Raw genomic sequence first — 23,926 nt, forward strand, 5'->3', positions numbered from 1 at the left:
CTTGAAGAGCAGCTACCATTACTGCAGCCTTGCTAAGATGTCAGACAAAAAGGAAGATTTTTTTTCTAGTGTTAAAAAGTATGTGAGGGATGTGTTGAGAGATGTGGACAATAAGGAGCTTTCAGATGATGGATGTCTGAAAATACTTGAGTAATGTAGAAGAAAAATTTATAGAATAAGAATATATTTTAAATAAAAATAAGCAAGGTGAACAGATAAGCAGTTCTTACATCAGTTTCACCCATAGGAGAAAGGTCTTCTTGAAGAATGCTTGTTTATAGAATCTTTTGTAAGTTTGCCACCTCCAATAATTTATCTTTTACTAGAACAGTATTGTCCATGTACTTTTCTAAAAGCTCATCCACTCCTGTCATTTAAATATACAGTTTTCAGAATGTATTTAAAATTGGCTACCCCATCTGCCTTAGTCTCTGGGATTCTCTCAAGCAGAAATATGTTGCTCTTGCCTTTTAGTTGATTGAAATATTTGTTCTTCAAGGCATCATCGTGTTAAATATACAAATTCCGGCCCTGGCCGGTTGGCTCAGCGGTAGAGCATCGGCCTGGCGTGTGGGGGACCCGGGTTCGATTCCCGGCCAGGGCACATAGGAGAAGCGCCCATTTGCTTCTCCACCCCCCCCCTCCTTCCTCTCTGTCTCTCTCTTCCCCTCCTGCAGCCAAGGCTCCATTGGAGCAAAGATGGCCCGGGTGCTGGGGATGGTTCCTTGGCCTCTGCCCCAGGCGCTAGAGTGGCTCTGGTCGAGGCAGAGCGACGCCCCCTGGTGGGCAGAGCGTCGCCCCCTGGTGGGCATAGCGTTGCCCCTGGTGGGCGTGCCGGGTGGATCCCGGTTGGGCGCATGCGGGAGTCTCTCTGTCTCTCCCCGTTAAAAAAAAAATACAAATTCCCCTTTAAATCCTTTGTACCCCATTGTCATCAAAATTCATGAAGTTGGATACTACTTTCACATTTGGATAATAAACACTAGCTTGATGGTTAATTTCTAGTATATCACTGATACCAGCTGAAAATATGAACACAGGGATACTATATTGGAGCCTGTCAGAGAATTTCTCATATTCTTCCTTGAGCATAATGTGAGATTATGTCACAGTTCTTTTAGGTTTTGGTAAAAACCTGTTTAACAGGCAAACCATGTAATTTAGTTTACCATTCTATGGTTAAGAACAGGATCAATAGCCTAGTATTTTTTCTTTAGTTGCAGTAACTTTTTTCAGCATTCATCTGAAACCAACTTACAGTAGTCAATGACATTATGACATGTTGAACACCCATTATCTTTTGTAGGGAAACCTCAGTGTAAAATCAAAGTCTGTTACCTGAAGTTTGACAGCTTCTCTCCTTTGATAAGACCAGTGATAATTTCTTTTACTCTTGTAGGGGTCTTCATGTGAACTGAACTTACCTGGAGTTCTGGCATCATTTTCACGTGTATAGCAGAATCTTAGTTATTTTTTAGTGATCCAATCTTCCTTAAGGCACTCTTGAGTTCTGTCCTTGAATTTGTCCTAGAAGAACAGGATAGGTGATAAGCGATATCCAGAAATGCAGGGCTTGAATATAGGCATCTTGATATTGGTCTTCGGCCTCGTCTTCAAGGTGAATAACTACAGGGCCAGTTATTCACCTTGCCACTGAGGAGCATAGCTACCATGGCCTACCCTCGCCATGGGTAAACTGGTTCAAGGATGGAGCCTTTTGCACAGATGGGGATGAAAGGAACAGTTTGATTTAAACATTTTTTATCAGAAAATAAACTCATTTTGTAACAGAAATAGATAAAATAGTTTTAAGTTCTTTTTATGCTGGAAGTGAAAATTTATCATTGGGTGCAGCTTCCATTTAAATGTATTACTAACTAGACAACATTTATGTTTTAAGTACCTCAAAAGAGATATTTTTATTGCCGATATTCAATTTGTTTTCTAAGCATTGTCAGTGTACTGAGTTAAACTTTCTGTTTGAAATTGTTTTAGTGTATCCTAGCTCTTTCCTTTTCATATGTGTGTTGTTATTAAGGTTATTGCCATTATGGGACTGCCTCATCTCTATACCCCTTGTAGTCTTCTGAGGTTTTAGAAATAAGGCATTTAAATGTTTTTCTTCTTGATGAATGAACATCAAATCATTCCATAGTGTTTCTGATCCCAGGGATCACCATGTGAGAAGGCTTGGTTGCCAGAGAGAAGTGGAACTGGAAAGTTAATTGCTGGAGATTAGAAGGTGAGGCATAGTGGAAACAGATCTCTGGGGCCAGGTCAGGGAGGGCATTGTAAATCATCTGAAGAGATAACCTGAGCTACTGCATCACCACTGCAGGATTTTCAGTAGGCAAATGACTGGTTTAGGTCTTAGATAGTTTTGTTTATATTCCTTGATTCACACATGCTGAGAAGCTTGCTTGTTTTTTCAGCAAATTTATATTGAACATCTGTAATGTTTAAGGTAAGCTAAGTGTCAATTGGTTAATAATTTGGTGGAGAGGTAAGTATGACTTTCATTTGGGAGCATCTATTGTGCACAGCTTGCATGGTCATTTGAAAGGATATAGAGGTACTTTTGGGAATTCTACTGCCTTCCTGTTTTGGAGCCTTAACTTCAACATTTTAGCTCACAGTTGACTATCAACACTGCTATCGTATATATGCATCGATTCTACATGATTCAGTCCTTTACACAGTTCCATCGAAATGTAAGTATTTTTTTATATGGTGTAATTCTTTTGATTCCAACTTCGTATTTTTTTTGTTGTTGATCTTTGCTGATGAACTGGAATTTGAAGTTTAGAATTTAGGGTTGGTCAATTTCATTATGCCCCACACTGCTGTTCTGAACCCAGCCTTCTAACTCTTGCATGCATGGGAGAGAGAGGGACAGCAGACAGGCACAGACAGGAAGGGAGAGAGATGAGAAGCATCAATACTTTGTTGCAGCACCTTAGTTGTTCATTGATTGCTTTCTTATATGTGCCTTGGCCAGGGGGCTCCAGCAGAGCCCCTTGCTCAAGCCAGTGACCTTGGGCTCAAGCCAGCAACCATGGAGTCATGTCCATGATCCCACGCTCAAGCTGGATGAGCCCACGCTCGACCCTTGAGCCGGTGACCTAGGGGTTTCGAACCTGGGTCATCAGCATCCCAGGTTGATGCTCTATCCACTTTGCCACTGCCCGGTCAGACTCAGTTTTTCTATGCAGTGTCTAGTCAATTGTTTACTAAAGAAGTAGATTGTTGAATAATTAAAACAATATTTGATTTGGGAGAGAAGCATTCAGGAGAAACTGCTGAATTTTAAATGTATTTTTGGGGGGTATTTTTCTGAAATGAGAAGCTGGGGAGAGGCAGACTCCTGCATGCGCCTGACCAAGATCCACCTGGCATGCCCATCAGGGGGCAATGCTCAGCCCCTCTGGGGCATTCCGCCGCTACATTCGCTGTGACTCTACTTTAGCTCCTGAGGTGGAGGCCATGGAGCCATTCTCAGTGCCTGGGCCAACTTTGCTCTAGTGGAGCCTTGGCTGCGGGAGGGGAAGAGAGAGAGAGAAAGGAGAGGGAGAAGGGTGGAGAAGCTTCTCCTGTTGCCCTGGCCAGGAATCGAACCTGGGACTTCCACACACTGGGCCGATGCTCTACCGCTGAGCCAGCCAGCCAGGGCCTTAAGTGTAATTTTTGAAGTGGTGAATAATACGGTCACAGGAAGACAAATGAATGTAAATTATTTAGATTTATTTAAAAGCCTTTGATAAAATTCCAATCAATGATAGTTTGGAAGGGGAAGGTAGAGGTACACTTTGTGATGAGTGGGGATGACTTTTAAGACAGGCAAAAGAAAATAATGGTAATAAAATGATTTTTTTTTTCTGGACAGAATTGTAAATAGTGCTGTTTTTGGTTTTGCTACCTGAAATGGTCCCATTTAACATTATTGTAAATTACTAGGGAGAGAGTTCACAGTGATATCCTAGTTGTAGGTAGGTAACTATACTTGTTAAACTCACAGGTAATAGGGCTAAACTTGACGAATACTTCATATGGATTTGTGAGTTAAATAGTTCTTTTTATTTATTTTCAAGATTGTTTTGAGGAAAAATGTTTCAAATTTAGGATGATGACTTTTTTTTAAAAGATAATAAATTTTGAGCTTTTTAAAAAAATTAGTGCCATAGTAAAGGATCTATGTAGCTAAATACGGTTCTTTTAAGATATTGGTGGACTCTGTATTGGGAGTAAAACCCTTTGGATTTTGGATTAAGTATCCCCAATTTTTGTTGGTTATCCAGTCAGCTTGGTTTTCTCCAGTCCTTGACCTCCCTGCCTCCAGCTCTACCTCTGAAGGCAAGAATCACACCCTTATTAAGGGAGAGAGAAGCATTTAATGAGAGTATCTGATAGCTGTAGGATAGAAGGCAGTGGTTAAAGGATAAATTTGGAAGAGAAAGTACATAGCTGTTTTGTTTGTTTGTTCTGTTTTTGTTTTTCCTGAAGTTAGAAGCTGGGAGGCAGTCAGACTGACTCCTGCATGTGCCCGACCAGGATACACCTGGCATGTCTACCAGGGGGCGATGCTCTGCCCATCTGGGGCGTTGCTCTGTTGCAACCAGAGCCATTCTAGCGCCTGAGGTAGAGGCCATGGAGCCATCCTCAGCGCCCGGGCCAACTTTGCTCCAGTGGAGCCTTGGCTTCGGGAGGGGAAGAGAGAGACAGAGAGGAAGGAGAAGGGGAGGGGTGGAGAAGCAGATGGGCGCCTCTCCTGTGTGCCCTGGCCGGGAATCAAACCCAGCACTTCCACACGCCTGGCTGAAGCTCTACCGCTGAGCCAACTGGCCAGGGCAGTACATAACTGTTTTGGCAGTTCATTTTTTCCCTTTTATTGTGGTAAAGATTTTTTTTCTTTTACCATTTATTGAGATACAATTCTCAAACCATCAATTAACTCATTTACAGTATACTAATTAATAGGTTTTGATATATTTACAGATGAATGCAGTTATCACTGCAATCAATTTTAGAACATTTCATCACCTCAAAAGGAAACCCTGTGCTCCTTAGGTCTCACTCTGCCATTTCCCCATCTCACCAGCCCTCAGCTACCATTAATCTATCCTTCATCTATAGATTTCCCAGTTCTGGATATTTCATATAAAATTATTCACTGTGTTAACCTTTTTTGTCTGGCTACTTTCACTTAGCATAATGTTTTCAAGGTTGATTTGTGTCATATCAAGATTTGCATCCCTTTTTTGGCAGAGTAATATTCCATGGTATCAACCAATGGTTGTGAATTCAGTGCCAACAGGAACCCCCAATTTGGGGTTCAGTGAAGGAGAAAACAGTTCAGTACTATTATGATAAAGGTTTGAAATCCAGAGTGAAATATATCTCAAAATCGATTTGTTCACTCTATGCATATATATGTTAATATATATTTTCCCTATGTTCCCCTTTTAAATTATTTTTTCTTATTTCTTATGTTTTAAGTTTAGCAAGGGCAGAGGCTCACTTTTCTGTGTATCCTGCAAAGAACCTTTAGTAAACTTGTTGAATGAATGAATGGTAATTATCTAGTATAGAGAACTTTGGGATGTTGTGACCTTTTTATTACTATTATTATTATTATTGTTATTATTATTATTAAATGATGTGGGGAGGCAGAGAGAGGCTCTGATATGTGCCCAGACCTGGATTGACCCAGCAAGCCCCCTACCAGGCAATGCTCTGCCCATCTGGGCTGCTACTCCCTTGCTCGGAAATTGAGCTAATTTAGTGCCTGAGGTGAGGCCATGGAGTTATCCTCAGTACCTGGGGCCAACTTTGCTCAAACCATTCAAACCTTGGCTGTAGGAGGGGAAGAGAGAAAAAGATGGTGGGAGGGGCGGAGAAGCAGATGGTCACTTCTCCTGTGTGCCCTGACTGGGAATTAAATCTGGGACTTCCACATATCCGTCTGATACTCTTCCACTGAGCCATCCAGCCAGGGCATGACCTTTTTTTGAATCCAGTGACTTTTATTTTGGGGTTGATGATCTCCAGAGAACTCATTTTAGGCACATTCTAGAATTAACAGATCAAAAACTTTATCCCTTTAATATACTAATTTTAAAGAGTTGAACTATGATGAATCCAAATTCAAATTTGAGAGGACATAATGCATTGTGTGGCATTGATGTTATATGTCCTATCAATCTCTCATGCATTTTTTTATTACAAAGGTAATAAATGCTAATGGTAAAAATTAAAATAATACAGAAATGTAATTCCACTCTCCAGAGTTAACTATTGATAAATATTTGGCAGTGTCCCAGACATATTTTCTGTGCTCATACTAGCATTTATTTATTTTTATAGAAATTCACTTCTTACTATGCTACTATTACACAACTTGCCTTTATCTTTTTTAATTTTTCTGAAGCTGGAAATGGGGAGGCAGTCAGACAGACTCCCGCATGCGCCCGACCGGGATCCACCGGCATGCCCACCAGGGGGCGATGCTCTGCCCATCTGTGTTGCGACCAGAGCCACTCTAGCACCTGGGGTAGAGGCCAGGGAGCCATCCCCAGCGCCCGGGCCATCTTTTTTGCTCCAATGGAGCCTCGGCTGCGGGAGGGGAAGAGAGAGACAGAGAGGAAGGAGAGGGGGAGGGGTGGAGAAGCAGATGGGTGCTTCTCCTGTGTGCCCTGGCCGGGAATCGAACCCGGGACCTCCAGACGCTACGCCAACGCTCTACCGCTGAGCCAACCGGCCAGGGCCGCCTTTATCATTTAATAGTACATACTGGACATTTTGGTTTCTCATTTTATTTTAAAATGTTTTTAATTTATTTTTGGAGGGTAGAGAAAGAGGGAGAAACATTGATTTGTTGTTCCACTCATCCATGTATTTATTTGTTGATTCCCATATGTGCCTTGACTAGGGATTGAACCTGCAACCCTGGTGCATCAGGATAATACTCCAACTAACTAAGCTACTTGACCAGAGTGGTTTCTCATTATTTTAAAAGACCACATAGTATTTCTTTGTGGTTTTGCTGTAATTTATTTCGCCAGCTTCATATTGATGGATATTTGGGTTGTTTCTAGTGTATTATATTATATAAATAACGTTATATGAGATAGTCTGTTCTAGATGTAGTACACTTATGTGACTATTTTAATATAAACTCTTATAGGTGGAATTGCTGTGTCAAGGGTATGCATTTAAAAAAATTTTGTTGTGGCCCTGGCCGGTTGGCTCAGTGGTAGAGTGTCGGCCTGGCATGCGGAAGTCCCGGGTTCGATTCCCAGCCAGGGCACACAGGAGAGGCGCCCTTCTGCTTCTCCACCTCTCCCCCTCTCCTTCCTCTCTGTCTCTCTCTTCCCCTCTCGCAGCCGAGGCTCCATTGGAGCAAAAGATGGCCCGGGTGCTGGGGATGGCTCCATGGCCTCTGCCCCAGGCGCTAGAGTGGCTCTGGTCATAACAGAGCGACGTCCTGGATGGGCAGAACATCGCCCCTGGTAGGCGTGCCGGATGGATCCCAGTCGGGCGCATGCGGGAGTCTATCTGACTGCCTCCCCGTTTCCAGCTTCAGAAAAAAAAAAAAAAATTTGTTGTGTCAATTTGCCCTACTGAACGATTACATTGATATACATTGTTTCAAGCACTATAGGAGAGGGTCCTTTCCTCTACATCAGGGGTTCCCAAACTTTTTACACAGGGAGCCAGTTCACTGTCCCTCAGACCGTTGGAGGGCCAGACTATAAAAAAAACTATGAACAAATCCCTATGCACACTGCACATATCTTATTTTAAAGTAAAAAAAAAACAAAACAGGAACAAACACAATATTTAAAATAAAGAACAAGTAAATTTAAATCAACAAACTGACCAGTATTTCAATGGGAACTATGGACCTGCTTTTGGCTAATGAGATGGTCAATGTGCTCCTCTCACTGACCACCAATGAAAGAGGTACCCCTTCCGGAAGTGCGGCGGGGGCCGGATAAATAGCCTCAGGGGGCTACATGTGGCCCACGGGCCGTAGTTTGGGGACCCCTGCTCTACATCCTCACTAACAAATTTTTGTTACTTCAGGAGATTGTAAATTCTAACTACTTTTCAAACACTGATACAGTGGTGAACAAAATGGAGTCCTAAACTATTTTTCTTAATTTCTTCAACTACTAAAGTTGAGCTACTTAGACCTATTGGTTGTTCTCATGAAATTGAAGAATTAACTTAAAAATTGATTGTTGATCCTGACCAGGGGGTAGCGTAGTGGATAGAGCATCAGCCTGGACTTTTAAGGATCCAGGTTTGAAACCCCATGGTTGCTGGCTTGAGCCAAGGGTCACTGGCTCGGCTGGAACCCCCCCCCACTCCCCACTCCCCCATCAAGGCACATATGAGAAACAATCAATGAACAACTAAGGTGCCACAGCTACAAGTTGATGCTTCTCATCTCTCTCCCTTCCTGTCTTTCTGTCTGTCTGTCCCCCTCGCTTAAAAAAAAAGATTGTCGATTCATTTTGCCCCTATTTTCTTGTTCTAATTTTTTTAATTTATATGAGTGTTTTACATATTAGATCTGTATGTCACACGTTGTGAATACTTTTATGATTTTGTTGTATCTTTCATTGATAGTGTTTTGGAGCTCTAGCCTTTTTTTTTTTTAATTGAGGTGTAACATACAATAAAGCACAAAAACCTGGTGTCCAACTTGATTACTTTTTTGCAATATTACTGCATTTTTTGCTCCATAAGATGCACCTGACCGTAAGACATACCTAGGGTTTTAAGGAGGAGAATAAGAAAAAAAAAATTCTGAACCAAGTGGTGTGTGAAAATATTTAATAAAATACCGTATTTTTTGCTCCTCTAGACACAGGGGCATTTTCCCCTCCACTTTTGGGGGGAGAAAAGTGCGTCTTATGGAGAGAAAAGTATGGCGCATACACACACACACACATACACACGTATGTATGTAACCACCATTCAGATCAAGATACAGTATATTTCCAATAAAGGTAGAAAACTTGCCTTTTGATTGAAGTAAATTTTGCTTCTTGCCTGACCTGTGGTGCAGTGAATAAGGCATTGTGACCTGGAATGTCCAGGTCGCCAGTTCAAAACCCTGGGCTTACCCAGTCAAGGCACATATGAGAAGCAACTACTGGGAGTTGATGCTTCCTGCTCTTCTCCCACCCTTTTCTCTCACCTCTCTTTCTAAAATCAATTTTTAAAAAAATCTTTAACAAATTTACATCTTTAGTGGATATGATTAAATTACTGGTTTATTTCTACTTAAATTCTAGCATAGCATTTACTCTCTTATTAAGAAGAAATTCAGTCTCATTACTTGATTTTCTATATGTACAGTTTGAGCAACTTGGTGTGTGTGTTTGTGCTGTATTTTATATATTTTAAAATAGAGGTGTTGCATTTTAATGGTTATCAAATTTGATTGGTTGTATTTTACCTCTTTAGTGGACTCTTGAGGTCAGGCTTATGGTTAAGAGAATAGGCTCTGGAGTCAGACATGTCTATGTTTGGATCCTTGGTGCAGTGCTACTAGCTATATGGCTTTGGGCAGGTTACGAAAGGGCTGTTATTTTCATTTCTTTGAAGTTGCTAATAGTGCCTAACTCACAGAGTTGTTAATAAGATTTAAATGGGTTAATTTACAAAGTACTGTACATAGCAAACAAATATATATTAGCTGGTATTATTATTTCAAAATGGAGAAAAATCTTATACTCTCATTTGGAATGAGTGTAGGATTCCTCTGAGAATCTGCCTTTGATGGGAAGTGTTTTGATAGCTGACTCCATGAGGGAGCAATAGGTATTTATGTGGCTGATTTGCACAAAACTTAGATGAAAATTAATTTTTTGCAAGCTTTCACTGAGATATTATCTTACTTTGTTAACCATTGTTTGTATACCATATTTTAGTTAGTTTCTTTCAAATATATTTTAGTCTCTTTTATTTTGTATTTTTCCGAAGTTAGAAGCGGTAAGGCAGGGAGGCAGTCAGACAAACTCCCGCATGCACCCAACTGGGATCTACCTGGCATGTACACCAGGGGGCGATGCTCTGCTCATCTGGGGCATTGCTCTGTTGCAGGTGGAGCCATTCTAGTGCCTGAAGCAGAGGCCATGGAGCCATCCTCAGCATCTGGGCCAACTTTGCTCCAGTGGAGCCTTGGCTGCGGGAGGGGAAGAGAGAGGAAGAAGAGAGGGAGGGGTGGAGAAGCAAATGGGTGCTTCTCCTGTGTGCCCTGGCAGGGCCTATTTTATTTTAGTCTCTCTGTTTTTTTTGTGTGTGTGTTTTTTTTTTTAATTTTTCCAAAGCTGGAAATGGGGAGGCAGTCAGACTCCCACATGCGCCCAACTGGGATCCACCCCGCATGCCCATCAGGGGGCGATGCTCTGCCCATCTGGGGCATTGCTCTGTTGCAACCAGAGCCATTCTAGCGCCTGAAGTAGAGGCCATGGAGCCATCCCCAGTGCCTGGGCCATCTTTGCTCTAATGGAGTCTTGGCTGCAGGAGGGGAAAAGAGAGAGGAAGGAGAGGGGCGAGGTCGAGAAGCAGATGGGCACCTCTCCTGTGTGCCCTGGCCAGGAATCGAACCTGGGACTCCTGCACACCAGACCGATGTTCTACCACTGAGCCAACCAGCCAGGGCTATTTCAGTCTCTTGAGGTGAATCTGGAGGCTTAAAATTTTAGTTTTATCTTTTAGTAGTCCTTTTTCTTTTCCCCTCTGTCCAGTTGGTTTTAAAGTCCTTTTAATTTTTATACCAGTACTGATTTTTCTTTCCCTATATATGTGTATTATCGTTATAAAATTAAAAGAGGACAGAATAAAGGAGAAAGCGATGATTTCCTTATAACCCACTGTTCAGAGATAATCCTGTTAACGTTTTGGAATATATCCCGTTAGACTTTTTCTCTGCATGCATATACATACACATATATAGTGAAGCCTTAGTAGTTTTTCAAATGATACCCATGTTTCATTTTCTTTATTTCTACTTCTAGTGACTACTCTCAATTTATTTTATTTTTTATTCATTTTGGGGGGGGGGGAGAGAGAGAGAGAAAGAAAGAAAGAGAGAGAAAGAAAAGGGGGGGATCAGGAAACATCGATTCCCATATGTGCCTTGACTAGACAAGTGTAGGGTTTCGAACCGGCAACCTCAGCATTCCAGGTCCATGCTTTATCCACTGCACTACCACAGGTCAGGGGCTGACTACTCTCAATTTTATTTGTAATGTCTAAGTTATTAATTTTTTCTTTATTTTATTTTTATTATTTATTTTTATTTTTTGAAGTGAGAAGTGGGGAGGCAGAGACAGACTCTCGCATGCGCCTGACCGGGATTCACCCAGCAAGCCCACTAGGAGGCGATGCTCTGCCCATCTGGGGCGTTGCTCCGCTGCGGCCAGAGCCATTCTAGCGTCTGAGGAGGAGGCCATAGAGCCATCCTCAGCACCCGGGCCAACTCTGCTTCAGTAAAGCCTTGGCTGCGGAAGGGGGAGAGAGAGAGAGAGAGAGAGAAAGGAAGGAGAGAAGGAGGGGTCGAGAAACGGATGGGTGCCTCTCCTGTGTGCCCTGGCTGGGAATTGTACCCCGGACTTCCACACACTGGGCCAATGCTCTACCACTGAGCAAACTGGCCAGGTCTCTTCTATTGTATTCTATCTTATTATTTTATTTCATTTTTTAGGTGAGAGGAGGGGAGGTAGTGAGGCACACTCCCACGTTTGCCTGCCTGGTATCCACCTGGCAGCTCCGTCTGGGGCAGATGCTTGAGTATCAAGCTCTTTTTAGGTTGACGTGCTCATACCAACCAAGCCCTCCTCAGTGCCTAGGGCCACGCTTGAACCAATTGAGCCACTGGCTGCAGGAGAGGAAGAGTGAAAGAATGGGGGATAGAGAAGTAGGCAGTCACTTTTCCTGTGTGCCCTGACCCTAAATCGAACCCTGGACATCCACACACCAGGCCAATGCTCGATCCACCAAGCCACTAGCCAGGGCCAATTATTTTCTTTTTAAAAAATTAACTTTTTCTTGGACAGTTGACTCAGTGGTAGAGAGTTGGCCCGTGGTGTGGATGTCCCAGGTTCATGTCCTGGTCAGGGCACACAGGAGAAGTGACCATCTGCTTCTCTACCACCACCACCCTTGCTCTTCTGCAGCTAGTGGCTCAGTTAGTTTGAGGATGACTCCATGGAATCTCTGCCTCAGGTGCTAAAAATAGCTTGGTTGTGAGCATGGCCCCAGATGAGCAGAGCATTGGCCTTAGATGGGGTTGCCAGGTGAATCCCAGTTGGGGCGCATGTGGGAGTCTATCTCACCTCCTCTCACTTGGAAAAGAAGGAAAAGATAAAAATAACAAATTAACTTTTTACATTTATCCTACCCTTTAATTTCTTTCAGTCATACCACCAGATTAATCTTTCTAAATATTTCTTGAATTCTACATATTTTTCTAAAATCTTTAGTGTCACTCTTGTTAAAAATCTTTTGTGGCCTGACCTGTGGTGGCACAGTTGCTAAACTGTCAACCTAGAATGCTGAGGTTGCTGGTTTGAAACCCTGGGGTTGCCTGGCCAAGGCACATGAGAAGCAGCTATAACAAATTGATGCTTACTGCTTCCCCTACCCTCATCTCTCTCTTTCTCTCTCTCTCTCTCTCACTCAAAGCAAAAAATAAAATCTTACAAAAATATCTTTATCTTAAACTCTGGGGATGTATAAGTAGCAAGCTCTGTCTACAATTTTAACAAATATTGAAGGAAGATAATTGTTACTGTTAGTTGAATTGTGGGAAAAAATCTCTTTTATCAAAGTATAACAGAAAGCAGGGATGCAACAGTAGTCCTCCCTTATCTGGGCTTTTGCTTTCAGCAGTTTCAGTTGCCTGTGGTCAACCGTGGTCGAAAATATTGAATGGAAAATTACTGAAAATTAATGTTTTAAGTTGCATGCTGTTCTGAGTAATGTGATGAAATCTTTTGCAGTCTCACTCCTTAGTAGCCATCTTAGTTATGAGAAAGAGAAACCATATCACATAACCTTTATAATGGTATATTGTTATAATTGTTGTTTTATGATATTGTTATTTCTGTGCTTAATTTATAAGTTAAACTTTATTATAGATATGTATGTATAGGAAAAATATAGCCTGTATAAGGTTTGGTACTATTCAAAGTTTCAGGCCTTCATTGGGAGTCTTGGAATATATTTAATGAGGGACTTCTGTGTTAGAATGCATGTCAGTCATTAAGGTGAAATAGATATTCAGTTCTATAAAATTTATTTTATTCCTGATGAATTCTAGCTCTTGTCATTGCCATCTTTGTTTTTTTTTCCCCCCTGAAGTTGGAAACAGGGAGGCAGTCAGACAGACTCCTGCATGCACCCGACCGGGATCCACCCGTCATGCCCACCAGGGGACGATGCTCTGCCCATCTGGGGCGTTGCTCTGTTGCAACCAGGGCCATTCTAGTGCCTGAGGCAGAGGCCATGGAGCCATCCTCAGCGCCTGGGCCAACTTTACTCCAATGGAGCCTTGGCTGCGGGAGGGGGAGAGAGAGACAGAGAGAAAGGAGAGGGGGAGGGGTGGAGAAGCAGATAGGCGCTTCTCCTGTGTGCCCTGGCCAGAATCGAACCCGGGACTTCTGCATGCCAGGCCGACGCTCTACCACTGAGCCAACGGGCTAGGGCCGTCGTTGCCATCTTTGATTCATTGAAATATTAAGATTCAAGAGAAATTCTACTTGCCTGGTCATATTACTCTAATCTCTTTTATTGTTTTGTGTCCAAATTTGATGTCTACATGTATATTGGCTTGAATTTCTACCCCCCTTGAAGTTCCTTCCATGTATAAATTCTTGAATATACTACTATACTTTGAATTCCCTTTTATTTTAAGATTTATGCCCCCCAGGTTTAAGTATAGCTGAGAGAATTCTCATGCAATAAAATTCTTCCATTTAAAGTGTACAAATCACTGGTTTGTAGTATATTCAGAGTTGTGCCACCGCCACCACCACCACAAACATTTACATCGAACCAAAAGAAGAAACTCCTCATACTTTAGCAGTTATTCCCATTGCCCTCTCTTCCTTGCCCCTGGCAACCATTAATCTTTCTTTTGTCTGTATGGATTTGCCTTTTCTGGACATTTCCATTTACTCTTTTTTAAAAATTATACAAAGTGTTTTGATAAAAACTTAAAGTTTATCTCATTTTAAATAGAAAGTGTCTAGTTACGTAGGTAGCTTTTATTTTTATTTTTTTAGAGAGAGGGAGAGAAGATGTGAGAGGCTTCAACTCCTAGTTGCTTCACTTGAGTTGTTCATTGATTGCTTCTCACAGGTGCGGTGGGGGGGGGGGGCTCAAGCCAAGGCAATGACCCGTTGCTCAAGCCAGTGACCATGAGATCATGTTTGATTCCATGCTCAAGCCAGTGACTTTCCTGGGGTTTGGAACTGGGGACCTTAGCATCCAGGTCGATGCTCTGCCCACTGCACTACCAAGAGTCAGGCTTGGATAGGTAGCTTTTAATGAGTTTGTTGAAGGATTGTTTTTCCAAAGTGGATGTAGATTAATGGATAGAAGAGGGGGGACATTTTAAATACAGGAAAAAGCATAAACAAGGTGATGAAGTTGAGGTAAGCAAAGAACTTTTTTTTTTTTAGATCTACCTTGATCTAGAAATAAACAAGTAATAAATATGATATGATTTGTTTTCTCTTCATCCAGTCTGTGGCTCCAGCGGCTTTATTTCTAGCAGCTAAAGTAGAGGAGCAGCCAAAAAAACTGGAACACGTCATCAAGGTAGCACATACTTGTCTCCATCCACAAGAATCACTTCCTGATACTAGGAGTGAGGTAGGGGATTAATTACATATACCTGTTTTTCTTAATTTATTTTGATCATAACTTTATTTTGTAACTTTGATTTATTGATGTGTAAATGGGGACTGCCACAGGAACCTTTTAGTGTTTAATTTTTCATCAACAAAAACACTGTAGGCAGAAACTAATTGTGCTCATTGTAGTAAAATTGGAAAATGCAGAAAAAGAAGAAAATATATCACCTGGATATAATTTGTATCACATATATAAGTGAACCGTTGTTATTTCCAGCTTCTTTTCTGTGAATAAGCCATACATGTATATATTTTGTTTTTTTAATTTTAATATGTTCCAAGTATATTCCCATTTTATTAACTTTCCACTTGCTTTAAATGTGGAGATAGTGTTTTATCATATACATGTATATATATATTAACCATTTGCTGTTTCTAAGAGAACTTTCCAAGAAATTACAAAAGTTATATATGCTCATTATAAAAGAACCTAAACACTTAAGAATCATTTAAAGTAAAAGTTAAAGCATCTTTCCTCCTCCTTCTAGGAGAATATTGCTGATTACAGTTCTAGTATAGTATTTTCTTCCAACCCTTTATCCTATGCATATACATAGGGCTTTTTTTTTCTTCCATTCTTCCTTGACTTTCTTAAAGAAGGGAAAATCTCCCTTGGCTTTTAAGTCAGTGAGAATTTTGAGATGTTTGACATTTACTAGTACTTGCAGAAATATTGTAGATTTTTGTTACTAGATTATTTAAGTCTCTTGGTGGGTACATGAGTCATCCTTAATCAAATAGGTAAATGAAATTGTATGTTCTACTGAAAGTGGTTTTTATTTTGGGGGGGGGTATTTATTTTGTATGTGTGTGTATTGATAATAGCTCCTAATTATGTGAATTAAGTGTTCTGCATGGCAATATCTTGACTTCCTTCATTTTCTCTCTGGACTACACTAGTAGCTCTTGTAAAGAAGTATTGCTCTGAACTTACTTAGGTTTGAGACAGGTTACTAAATATCATTGGTATATGGAATTGACCAAATAAAACATTTTTAACAAAAATAAACCAAAAAATAATGCCTGTTTGTTTGTTTTTTTCCTCTGAAGTATATTTACTTAACTTCTCACCTGAGTCTATTATTCCTTATAAGGTGATTGGGGAAGATAGTTCCTTTACTGTATGGAACTGAGAACTATCATAGTTTAAGTCCTTATTGGACTTAAGATCATAAAGTTGGTGGAAAGTTAACTACAACATAAGTCTCTTAACTCCTGGCCCAGGTCTCATTCTCTTAAAGTTCTAGATCAGTGCCGTCCAGTGGAAATGTAAGGAGAGTCATGTAATGAATAATTTTTAAACTTCATTTAAAATTCTTAATTTAAAAAAGTAAAATTTAATATATGTAATCATAAATATCATTTTAGCATATAATCAACATTAAAATATTATTAATGAGATAATTTCATTATTATTGTTTGTTACCTTTTCCTTTGAATTCTTCTGTGAATTCTTAGAAATGTAGCATTAAACCAAAGGGGAAGTTTTAACAGGAGTCAAATGTCTGAGATTGCCTACATTGTCTATAGGAAGGCATTTCAAATGTATTTTGATGATATTGAAGGTGTATTTTTAGTTTTCTTGTGTCTATATTAAATGAACCTTAGAAACCTAAAATGTTAATCTGAAAATTAACCAGATCTTGGGGTTTTTTTGTAAGTGTTTATGAATAAAGTGTTTTCTCAGTATACCACTTTTTTTTCTTTTTTTTTTCTTTCAATCTGTATTGAATAGGGGTAAAGATTAATTTCAGTTCCTACTCTACCTCATAGCTCCACCCCTGCCTCTGTGGCTTTGGCTTTTCTTTCTGGGAGAGGTTGTTAGAGTTGCTTACACTTTATATATATTTTACCTCCTGTGTCTTCTCACTTGCAGGTTTACCTGCAACAAGTTCAAGATCTGGTGATATTAGAAAGCATAATTCTGCAGACTTTAGGTAAGTTTATTTTCCTTCAGAACATTAAAGAAATATACATGTAATGTGGTACAATTTTTAAATTTCCAGAATGGGAAACAGGAGGAAAATGTCTTGGAAAGGTTTTGCAAATTTATAGATTGTAAAGCTCATTTTATCCTAGCCTGTACAAAAGAAAGAATGAAGGCACAGCTGACCTTTGAAATAGCGGTTAGCAGTCTTTTTTTTTTTTTCATCTGGGATTCATAATTTACTTTTTAACGTTTGGCAGCTTTTAATTTTCTGATAGCAGACCCTGACCGGATAGCTTGGTTGGTTAGAACATCGTCCTGAAGTATAGCGATTGCTAGTTCGTTCCCCAGTTTGGGCATATATAGGAACATATTGGATGTTCCTGTGTCTCTCTATATATTTACCTCCCTCTCTCTCTAAAATCAATAAAAATTTTAAAAAATATTTCTTATAACAGCAGAAACTACTATTTAAAGAACTCTCCCTTCTTTGGCTTTTTCTATAGTCTGTATTATATTTAGATAATATTTGTTTTTAAACTGGTAATCAGAGTTTAGAACAGCAGAGTGGAGGTGGAAGAATTCAAGCTACAGTAAGTTCTCACCTAACTCATCAATAGGTTCTTGGAAACTTTAAGTGAAATAATAAATAACGAGCCTGACCTGTGGTGGCACAGTCGATAATGTGTCCACCTGGAATGCTGAGGTCGCTGGTTTGAAACCCTGGGCTTGCCTAGTCAAGGCACATATGGGAAGCAACTACTGCGAGTTGATGCATCCCACTTCTCCTCTCTCTTTCTCCCCCTCTATCAAAAAATAAATTAAAAAAATTAAAAACAAAGTGAAATAGCCTGACCTGTGGTGGCACAGTGGGATAAAGCGTCGACCTGGAACACTGAGGTTGCCGGTTCGAAACCTTGGGCTTGCCTGGTCAAGGCACATATGGGAGTTGATGCTTCCTGCTCCTCCCCCTTCTCTCTCTCTCTCTCTCTCTCTCTCTCTATTACTCCTCTCTCTCTAAAAATCAATAAAGAAGATATTTTTAAAAAAATTAAAAACAAAGTGAAATGATAAAATTATTTTAGTTTAGGCTAATTGATATAAATTAAAGCTAGGTTCCTATGGTTTATTTCTGGTCACAAAAACATCACCAAACTTGTAAATTAATATCTAAAACACTTCTTTTTATTTTTTTTTCTTAAGTGAGAAATGGGGAGGCAGAGAGACAGACTCATACACACCTGACCGGGATCCACTCAGCAAGCCCTCTATGGGGCGATGCTCTGCCGATTGGGGGCCGTTGTTCAGCAGTTGAGCGATTTTAGTGATTTTAATGCCTGAGGCGAGGCCATGGAGCCATCCTCAGTGCCTGGGGCCAGCTTCCTCCAACTGAGTCATGGCTGCAGAAGGGAGCGAGAGAAAGGAGGGTACGGGGAGAAGTGAAGAAGCAGGTGGTAGCTTCTATGCACCCTGACCAGGAATCGAACCCAGGACATCCACACTCCGGGCTGACATTCTGCCACTGAGTAAACCGGCCAGGGCCAAAACATTTATAATATTATACATTGAGTTAAATGTGACTTATACGTACATTTAAGAAAGATTAATAAAAGATAATGATTTTCCAACTTGGGTATTTCAGCTCGGGGTCATGGATGGCTGGAAATCTTTTCTAGCAGTGCAGAGCACAAGGCAGGAACCCACCCTTACAGGATGCCTGTCAATTCAGGGCAAGCTCACTCCCATACTCAGACTGGGACAATTTACATAGTATGCACATCTTTGGGATTCAGGAGGGAACAGAGTACCTGGAGAAAACCCAGGCAGACATAGGGAGAACATGCAAACTTCACACAGATAGTGGTCCCAGCTGGGAATCAGGTTTTTCTTTGTCTCATTTAGGAATCAATATTTTTTGTCTTATCAACATAATCAAGTGACATGAAATGAAATGAAGTTTTTTGAGCATCTGCTTTATAGTTGTTCATGGGCAATCCTAATGATATCCTGTTATCTATTATTCATCAGAGAAATGCCTTAAAAAGCTTAGCAAATAAGGAAAACAAAGGTATTTTTTTTTTCTAGTTCTAGTTCTTTTGGGCTATCATTTTTCTCTTTAGGAAGGGGAAGATTTCATGAGCTGTGTTGGAAAGTTACTGGTACAGCTGTATTTTATTGCATATATATGTACATGTATATACACATATGTGCATATACTCAGTGAGTTCTTTAAAGTCTACCTCTGAAATCAATTTCTGCTAAGTTTTTGTTTTTTAGAGAGAGAGAGAGCCAGAGCCAGACAGACAGGAGGGGAGAGAGATGAGAAGCATCAGCTTATAGTTGTGTCACTTTAGTTCATTGATTGCTTCTCATGTGCATTGATCGGGGGGCTCCAGCCGAACCAGTGACCCCTTGCTCAAGCATTGATCTTGGGCTCAAGCCAGTGACCTTAGGCTTCAAGCCAGTGACCTTTGGGCTCAAGCCAGCGACCTTGGGGTTTCAAACCTGGGTCCTCAGCATCCTAGGTCAATGCTCTATCCACTGTGCCACCACCAGTCAGGCTCTGCTAATTAACTTTTTTTTTTTTAAGTGAGAGGAGGGGGGAGATAGTGAGACAGACTCCTGTGTATGCCCTGACCAGGATTCACCTGGCAACCCCCGTCTGGGGACAATGCTTGATTCAACCAAGCTATCCTCAATGCCTGGGAACCAGTGGAGCCACTGGCTTCAAGAGGGGCTGAGAGAGAAGGGGGAAAGGGAAGGGAAGAGAACCAGATGGTCACTTCTCTTCTGTGCCCTGCTTGGGGATTGAACCTGGGACATCAGCATGCTGGACTGATGCTCTGTCCACTTAGCCCGCCGACCAGGACCAGCTTTTTACTTTAAATAAATTATTTCCATTGTAACCATATTTTCAGAGACTGGTATTTTTCTGGTGTAATAAATATTTATTAATATTTTAATGTGGAAACTAGTAAGATCTAGTTTTCAAGAATCAGTTACCCTTTAAGAATTATTTGTTACATAAATTTCTCAATAGAATTTCTTTTTTTGTTTGTTTCCTTTTTATTGAATTTATTTGTGTGGTGACACTGGTTAACAAAATTGTACAGGGTTCTAGGACACAATTCTACAATGCATCATCTTTACACTGTATTGTATGTTCATCACCCCAAGTCAAGTCTAATAGAATATCTTTGTCTAGATAATTTTATTTACTTACGTGAAAAGAGAAACTAAAAAAATTTCTGTAGTCACGCTGATCCTTTTTTATTAATTTTGGTAAAGACTTGAGGGTGGATAAAATGATTAGTACTTATTATAATTAGTATGTTGAAAAGGGATAAAACTGTGTTTTGAGTTTAGAGGTTATTTTCAGGGGTCTTGAGACTATTAGCTTTATTATTTTAGTGGTATCTTCTAGCTCAAAATATAAGCATCTTTGGAAATAATGATGTGTTTTTAGAGAAGACCATGCTGTATACTTTGTGTGACTCAGCCTCTGAACACCAATTTCGGGATAGGAAAATGGGAGAGGCCTTTAATGATGACTTAGGTAAAAGAAGTATAAAATGTCACAAATACTTGTTTTTTAACCAGTTCCTTTTTTTTAAGGCTTTGAACTAACAATTGATCACCCACATACACATGTGGTAAAGTGCACTCAACTTGTTCGAGGTAAGAAATCCCAGCTTGAGATGGTACTCCTATTTTTTTTTTTTTTACCATTTAGAGGCTTAAGATTGCTGTGTACAAATATATAACTCAGCTGCTAATTAATGTTTTTGGATTATCTGTTTTAAAAGAAGTAACCTCTTAAAAAAAAAAGAAGTAACCTCTTCACGGTGTTTGTCAAAGTTGGCAGATTTTGAAAAGTCATAGAATCATAAGTAACTAATAGCAACTTTTCAGTATGTCTTGGGAGTGGGTGGTCTTGATTCTAGGGTTGATTGTTCTGGCCTTTTTTCTTTTTTTTTTTTTTAAGCAAGAGAAAAGGACAGAGGTGAGAAACATCAACTCATAGTTGTGGCGCCTTAGTTGTTCATTGATTGATTGTCATATGTGCCTTGTCATATGTGCCTTTGGCTCCAGCCAAACCATTGAGCCCTGGCTCAAGCCAGTGACCATGGGGTCATGTCTGTGATCCCATACTCAAACTGGTGAGCCTGTGCTCAAGCTGGTGACCTCAGGATTTCAAACCTGGGGCTTTAGTGTCCCAGGCTGACACTCTATCCGCTTCATCTTAGGCTGTCCCAAACCTTAAAGACTATGTTTGGAAATTATTTGACAATCCTTTGGCAATACTTTTTTTATTTTAACTTGAGTAGCTATAATTGCATGAAACCTATTTTCTCTTACTCAGTTTAAATTGTTGTATCAAGAATATCACACCATTGTGCATTTCAGTGCCTTTTATATATCAAACTGTTAATTGGCCTTAATTTAAATTTTGCTTATGTTTTATATGAAAATTTCAAAGTTTTCCCTAAAAGCATTAAATTGGTTTTTTTTGGTGGTGTTTATTTTTATTTTTATTTTTTATTTTTTTGTATTTTTCTGAAGCTGGAAACGGGGAGAGACAGTCAGACAGACTCCCGCATGCGCCCGACCGGGATCCACCCGGCATGCCCACCAGGGGCAATGCTCTGCCCACCAGGGGGTGTTGCTATGTTGCGACCAGAGCCACTCTAGCACCTGAGGCAGAGGCCACAGAGCCATTCCCAGCACCTGGGCCATCTTTGCTCCAATGGAGCCTTAGCTGCGGGAGGGGAAGAAAGAGACAGAGAGGAAGGAGAGGGGGAGGGGTGGAGAAGCAGATGGGTGCCTCTCCTGTGTGCCCTGGGTGCCCTGGCCGGGAATCGAACCCGGGACTTCTGCACGCCAGGCCGATGCTCTACCACTGAGCCAACCGGCCAGGACCTGGTTTTTATTTTTTTGAAGTGAGAAGCCAGGAGGTGCCCAACCGGGATCCACCTGGCAAGCCCATTAGGGAGTGATGCTCTGCCTTTCTGGGGCTTCTTTGTAACCGGAGCCATTCTGGCGCCTGAGGTAGAGGCCATGGAGCCATCCTCAGTGCCTAGGCCAACTTTGCTCCAATGGAGCCTTGGCTGGGAGGGGAAGAGACAGAGAGAAAGGAGAGGAGGAAGGGTAGAGAAGTAGATGGGTGCTTCTCCTGTGTGCCCTGGCCGGGAATCGAACCCAGGACTTCCACATGCTAGGCCAACGCTCTACTGCTGAGCCAACCGGCCAGGGCCAAGCATTAAATTGTTTACCTTGAGCATAGGTAGACTTAAACAGAAATGGATATATGCTAATACAGTATATTTAATCAAAGGAAGGTTAAAATTTGCTTTGCCATTCAGAAGAGCTGTTTTGTTTTGGAAGAAGGATATTTCTTTTGGTAATATTAAGTAACTTTTTTAATGTTTATTTTATTGATTTTAGAGATAGAGGAAGGGGTAGAGAGACAGGAGCATCAATCTGTTCCTCTATGTGCCCTGAGGATCGAATTGGCAACCGCTGTTCTTCAGGACGATGCTCTAGCCTACTGAGCTATCTGGCTAGGGTGATATAATTTGTTATTTGATTATTTCAGGGTTAAATTTTTTTAAAGCACAAATCTCTTTTCCCAGACATCAAGACCTTCTGGATTCTAATTTTACCTCTAAATAAATTTATCCCCTAGGTTAATGTTTCTCAGTGGACCCTTGTATCAGAATCTCTGGGTTACTTGCTAAAAATACTTGCATCCTTTTCAAAATAAATATACTGAGTCAAACTATAAGGTGAATGCACAGGAATTGCACTTGAAACAAGTGTCAGTTACTTGGTGTACAGAATAAGCTTGAGTTTCTAGGTGTGGAAGCAATCCAATTATTAATTCAAAATTGCTAATCTGTCTTTGGTAGATGGTAAACTTTGGGTGGTCAGGGGTTATGTCAACCTCTTTTACCGCTGTATTCTGTATATTAGCACTATATTTGCAAATATTAAATGCTTACTAATTTATTATTGAGAATAAATGGAACTAATAATTTTTTCCCTTCCCCCACCTTTTTTTTATAGCAAGCAAGGACTTAGCACAGACTTCTTACTTCATGGCAACCAACAGGTTTATATTTTAATATTTTTCCTTTGTATTTGTGGGATAGGACTTCACTTGGGGTGGGATTGTTACTTTTTGAGAGGCATGTGGAAAGATGTCCGGTCTGGCACTTAGTAAACTAGAACCCAAAGACCCAAGAAGAGATCTTTAATACAGTATGTTACAGACAATTCTCTGGTAAATATTGAATTTTATGCAGTTTTCATGTAATATTTTATATTTCCATAGTGCTTTTTTAATTTGTTAAGGTGGTGTAATTATTTACTACTGATTGATAACCTACTTAATTCTGCATGTTACTGGGCTTAAAATATCCAAGAGCATAGTTCTGAAAGTTGGTAAACTTGAAATTTGTTGACAGTGACTATAAAACTTTCAGAGGATTCTGAAATTAGGATATTTTAAAAGACTCCTTGTTTTTTCCATACTCCCAGATAAATGGGCATATATATGTATAAAAAGTTGTAATACTATTTCTTTTTCCCTTTTTAAAGAAAAAATTAATACATAATTTATATCACCAAAATAACTTATTCATTCTCATCTCCAGCCTATGGTTGGTTGTAGAAACCAAAGATATTCCTTTTTTTTTCTAATTGAGAAGAAGGGAGATAGATTCCAGCATACACCCTTACCGGGATCCACCTGGCAACTCCTGTCTGGGGTCTATGCTTGGTCAGCCAAGCTATCCTCGGCACCCAGGGTCGACTCTCGAACCAATTGAGCTGCCGGCTATGAGGGGTGAAGAGAGAGAAGGAGGAAAGGAAGGGGAAGAGAAGCAGATGGTCGCTTCTCATGTGTGCCCTGACTGGGGATCGAACCTAGGACATCTGTACACTGGGCCAATGCTCTATCCACTGAGCCAGTTGGCCAGGGCCCAAAGATACTCGTAATGAATGTCAGGGGTAAGTCATTTTCATAGACTGATAGGAGAAATTTTTTAAACCATCAGTCAAACAT

The 23,926-nt window shown here is 40.5% G+C and overlaps 1 protein-coding gene and 1 pseudogene across 1 annotated transcript in view; one reads left to right on the top strand and one right to left on the bottom strand.

Moving 5' to 3' along the window:
* The window catches only part of CCNT1 (cyclin T1), a 44,416-nt gene that overhangs the window by 1,764 nt on the left and 18,726 nt on the right, over positions 1-23,926 (top strand). The window contains exons 2-6 of the mRNA XM_066257974.1: positions 2,630-2,711; positions 14,764-14,892; positions 16,810-16,870; positions 20,476-20,538; positions 22,927-22,972. Coding sequence (XP_066114071.1) covers positions 2,630-2,711; positions 14,764-14,892; positions 16,810-16,870; positions 20,476-20,538; positions 22,927-22,972 — 381 coding nt within the window. The remainder of the gene's footprint in view (positions 1-2,629; positions 2,712-14,763; positions 14,893-16,809; positions 16,871-20,475; positions 20,539-22,926; positions 22,973-23,926) is intronic.
* On the bottom strand, positions 276-1,457 carry LOC136324716 (cytosolic 5'-nucleotidase 3A-like; annotated as a pseudogene).

This window comes from Saccopteryx bilineata, chromosome 2 (assembly GCF_036850765.1).
Source record: "Saccopteryx bilineata isolate mSacBil1 chromosome 2, mSacBil1_pri_phased_curated, whole genome shotgun sequence".
Lineage (NCBI taxonomy): Eukaryota > Metazoa > Chordata > Mammalia > Chiroptera > Emballonuridae > Saccopteryx > Saccopteryx bilineata.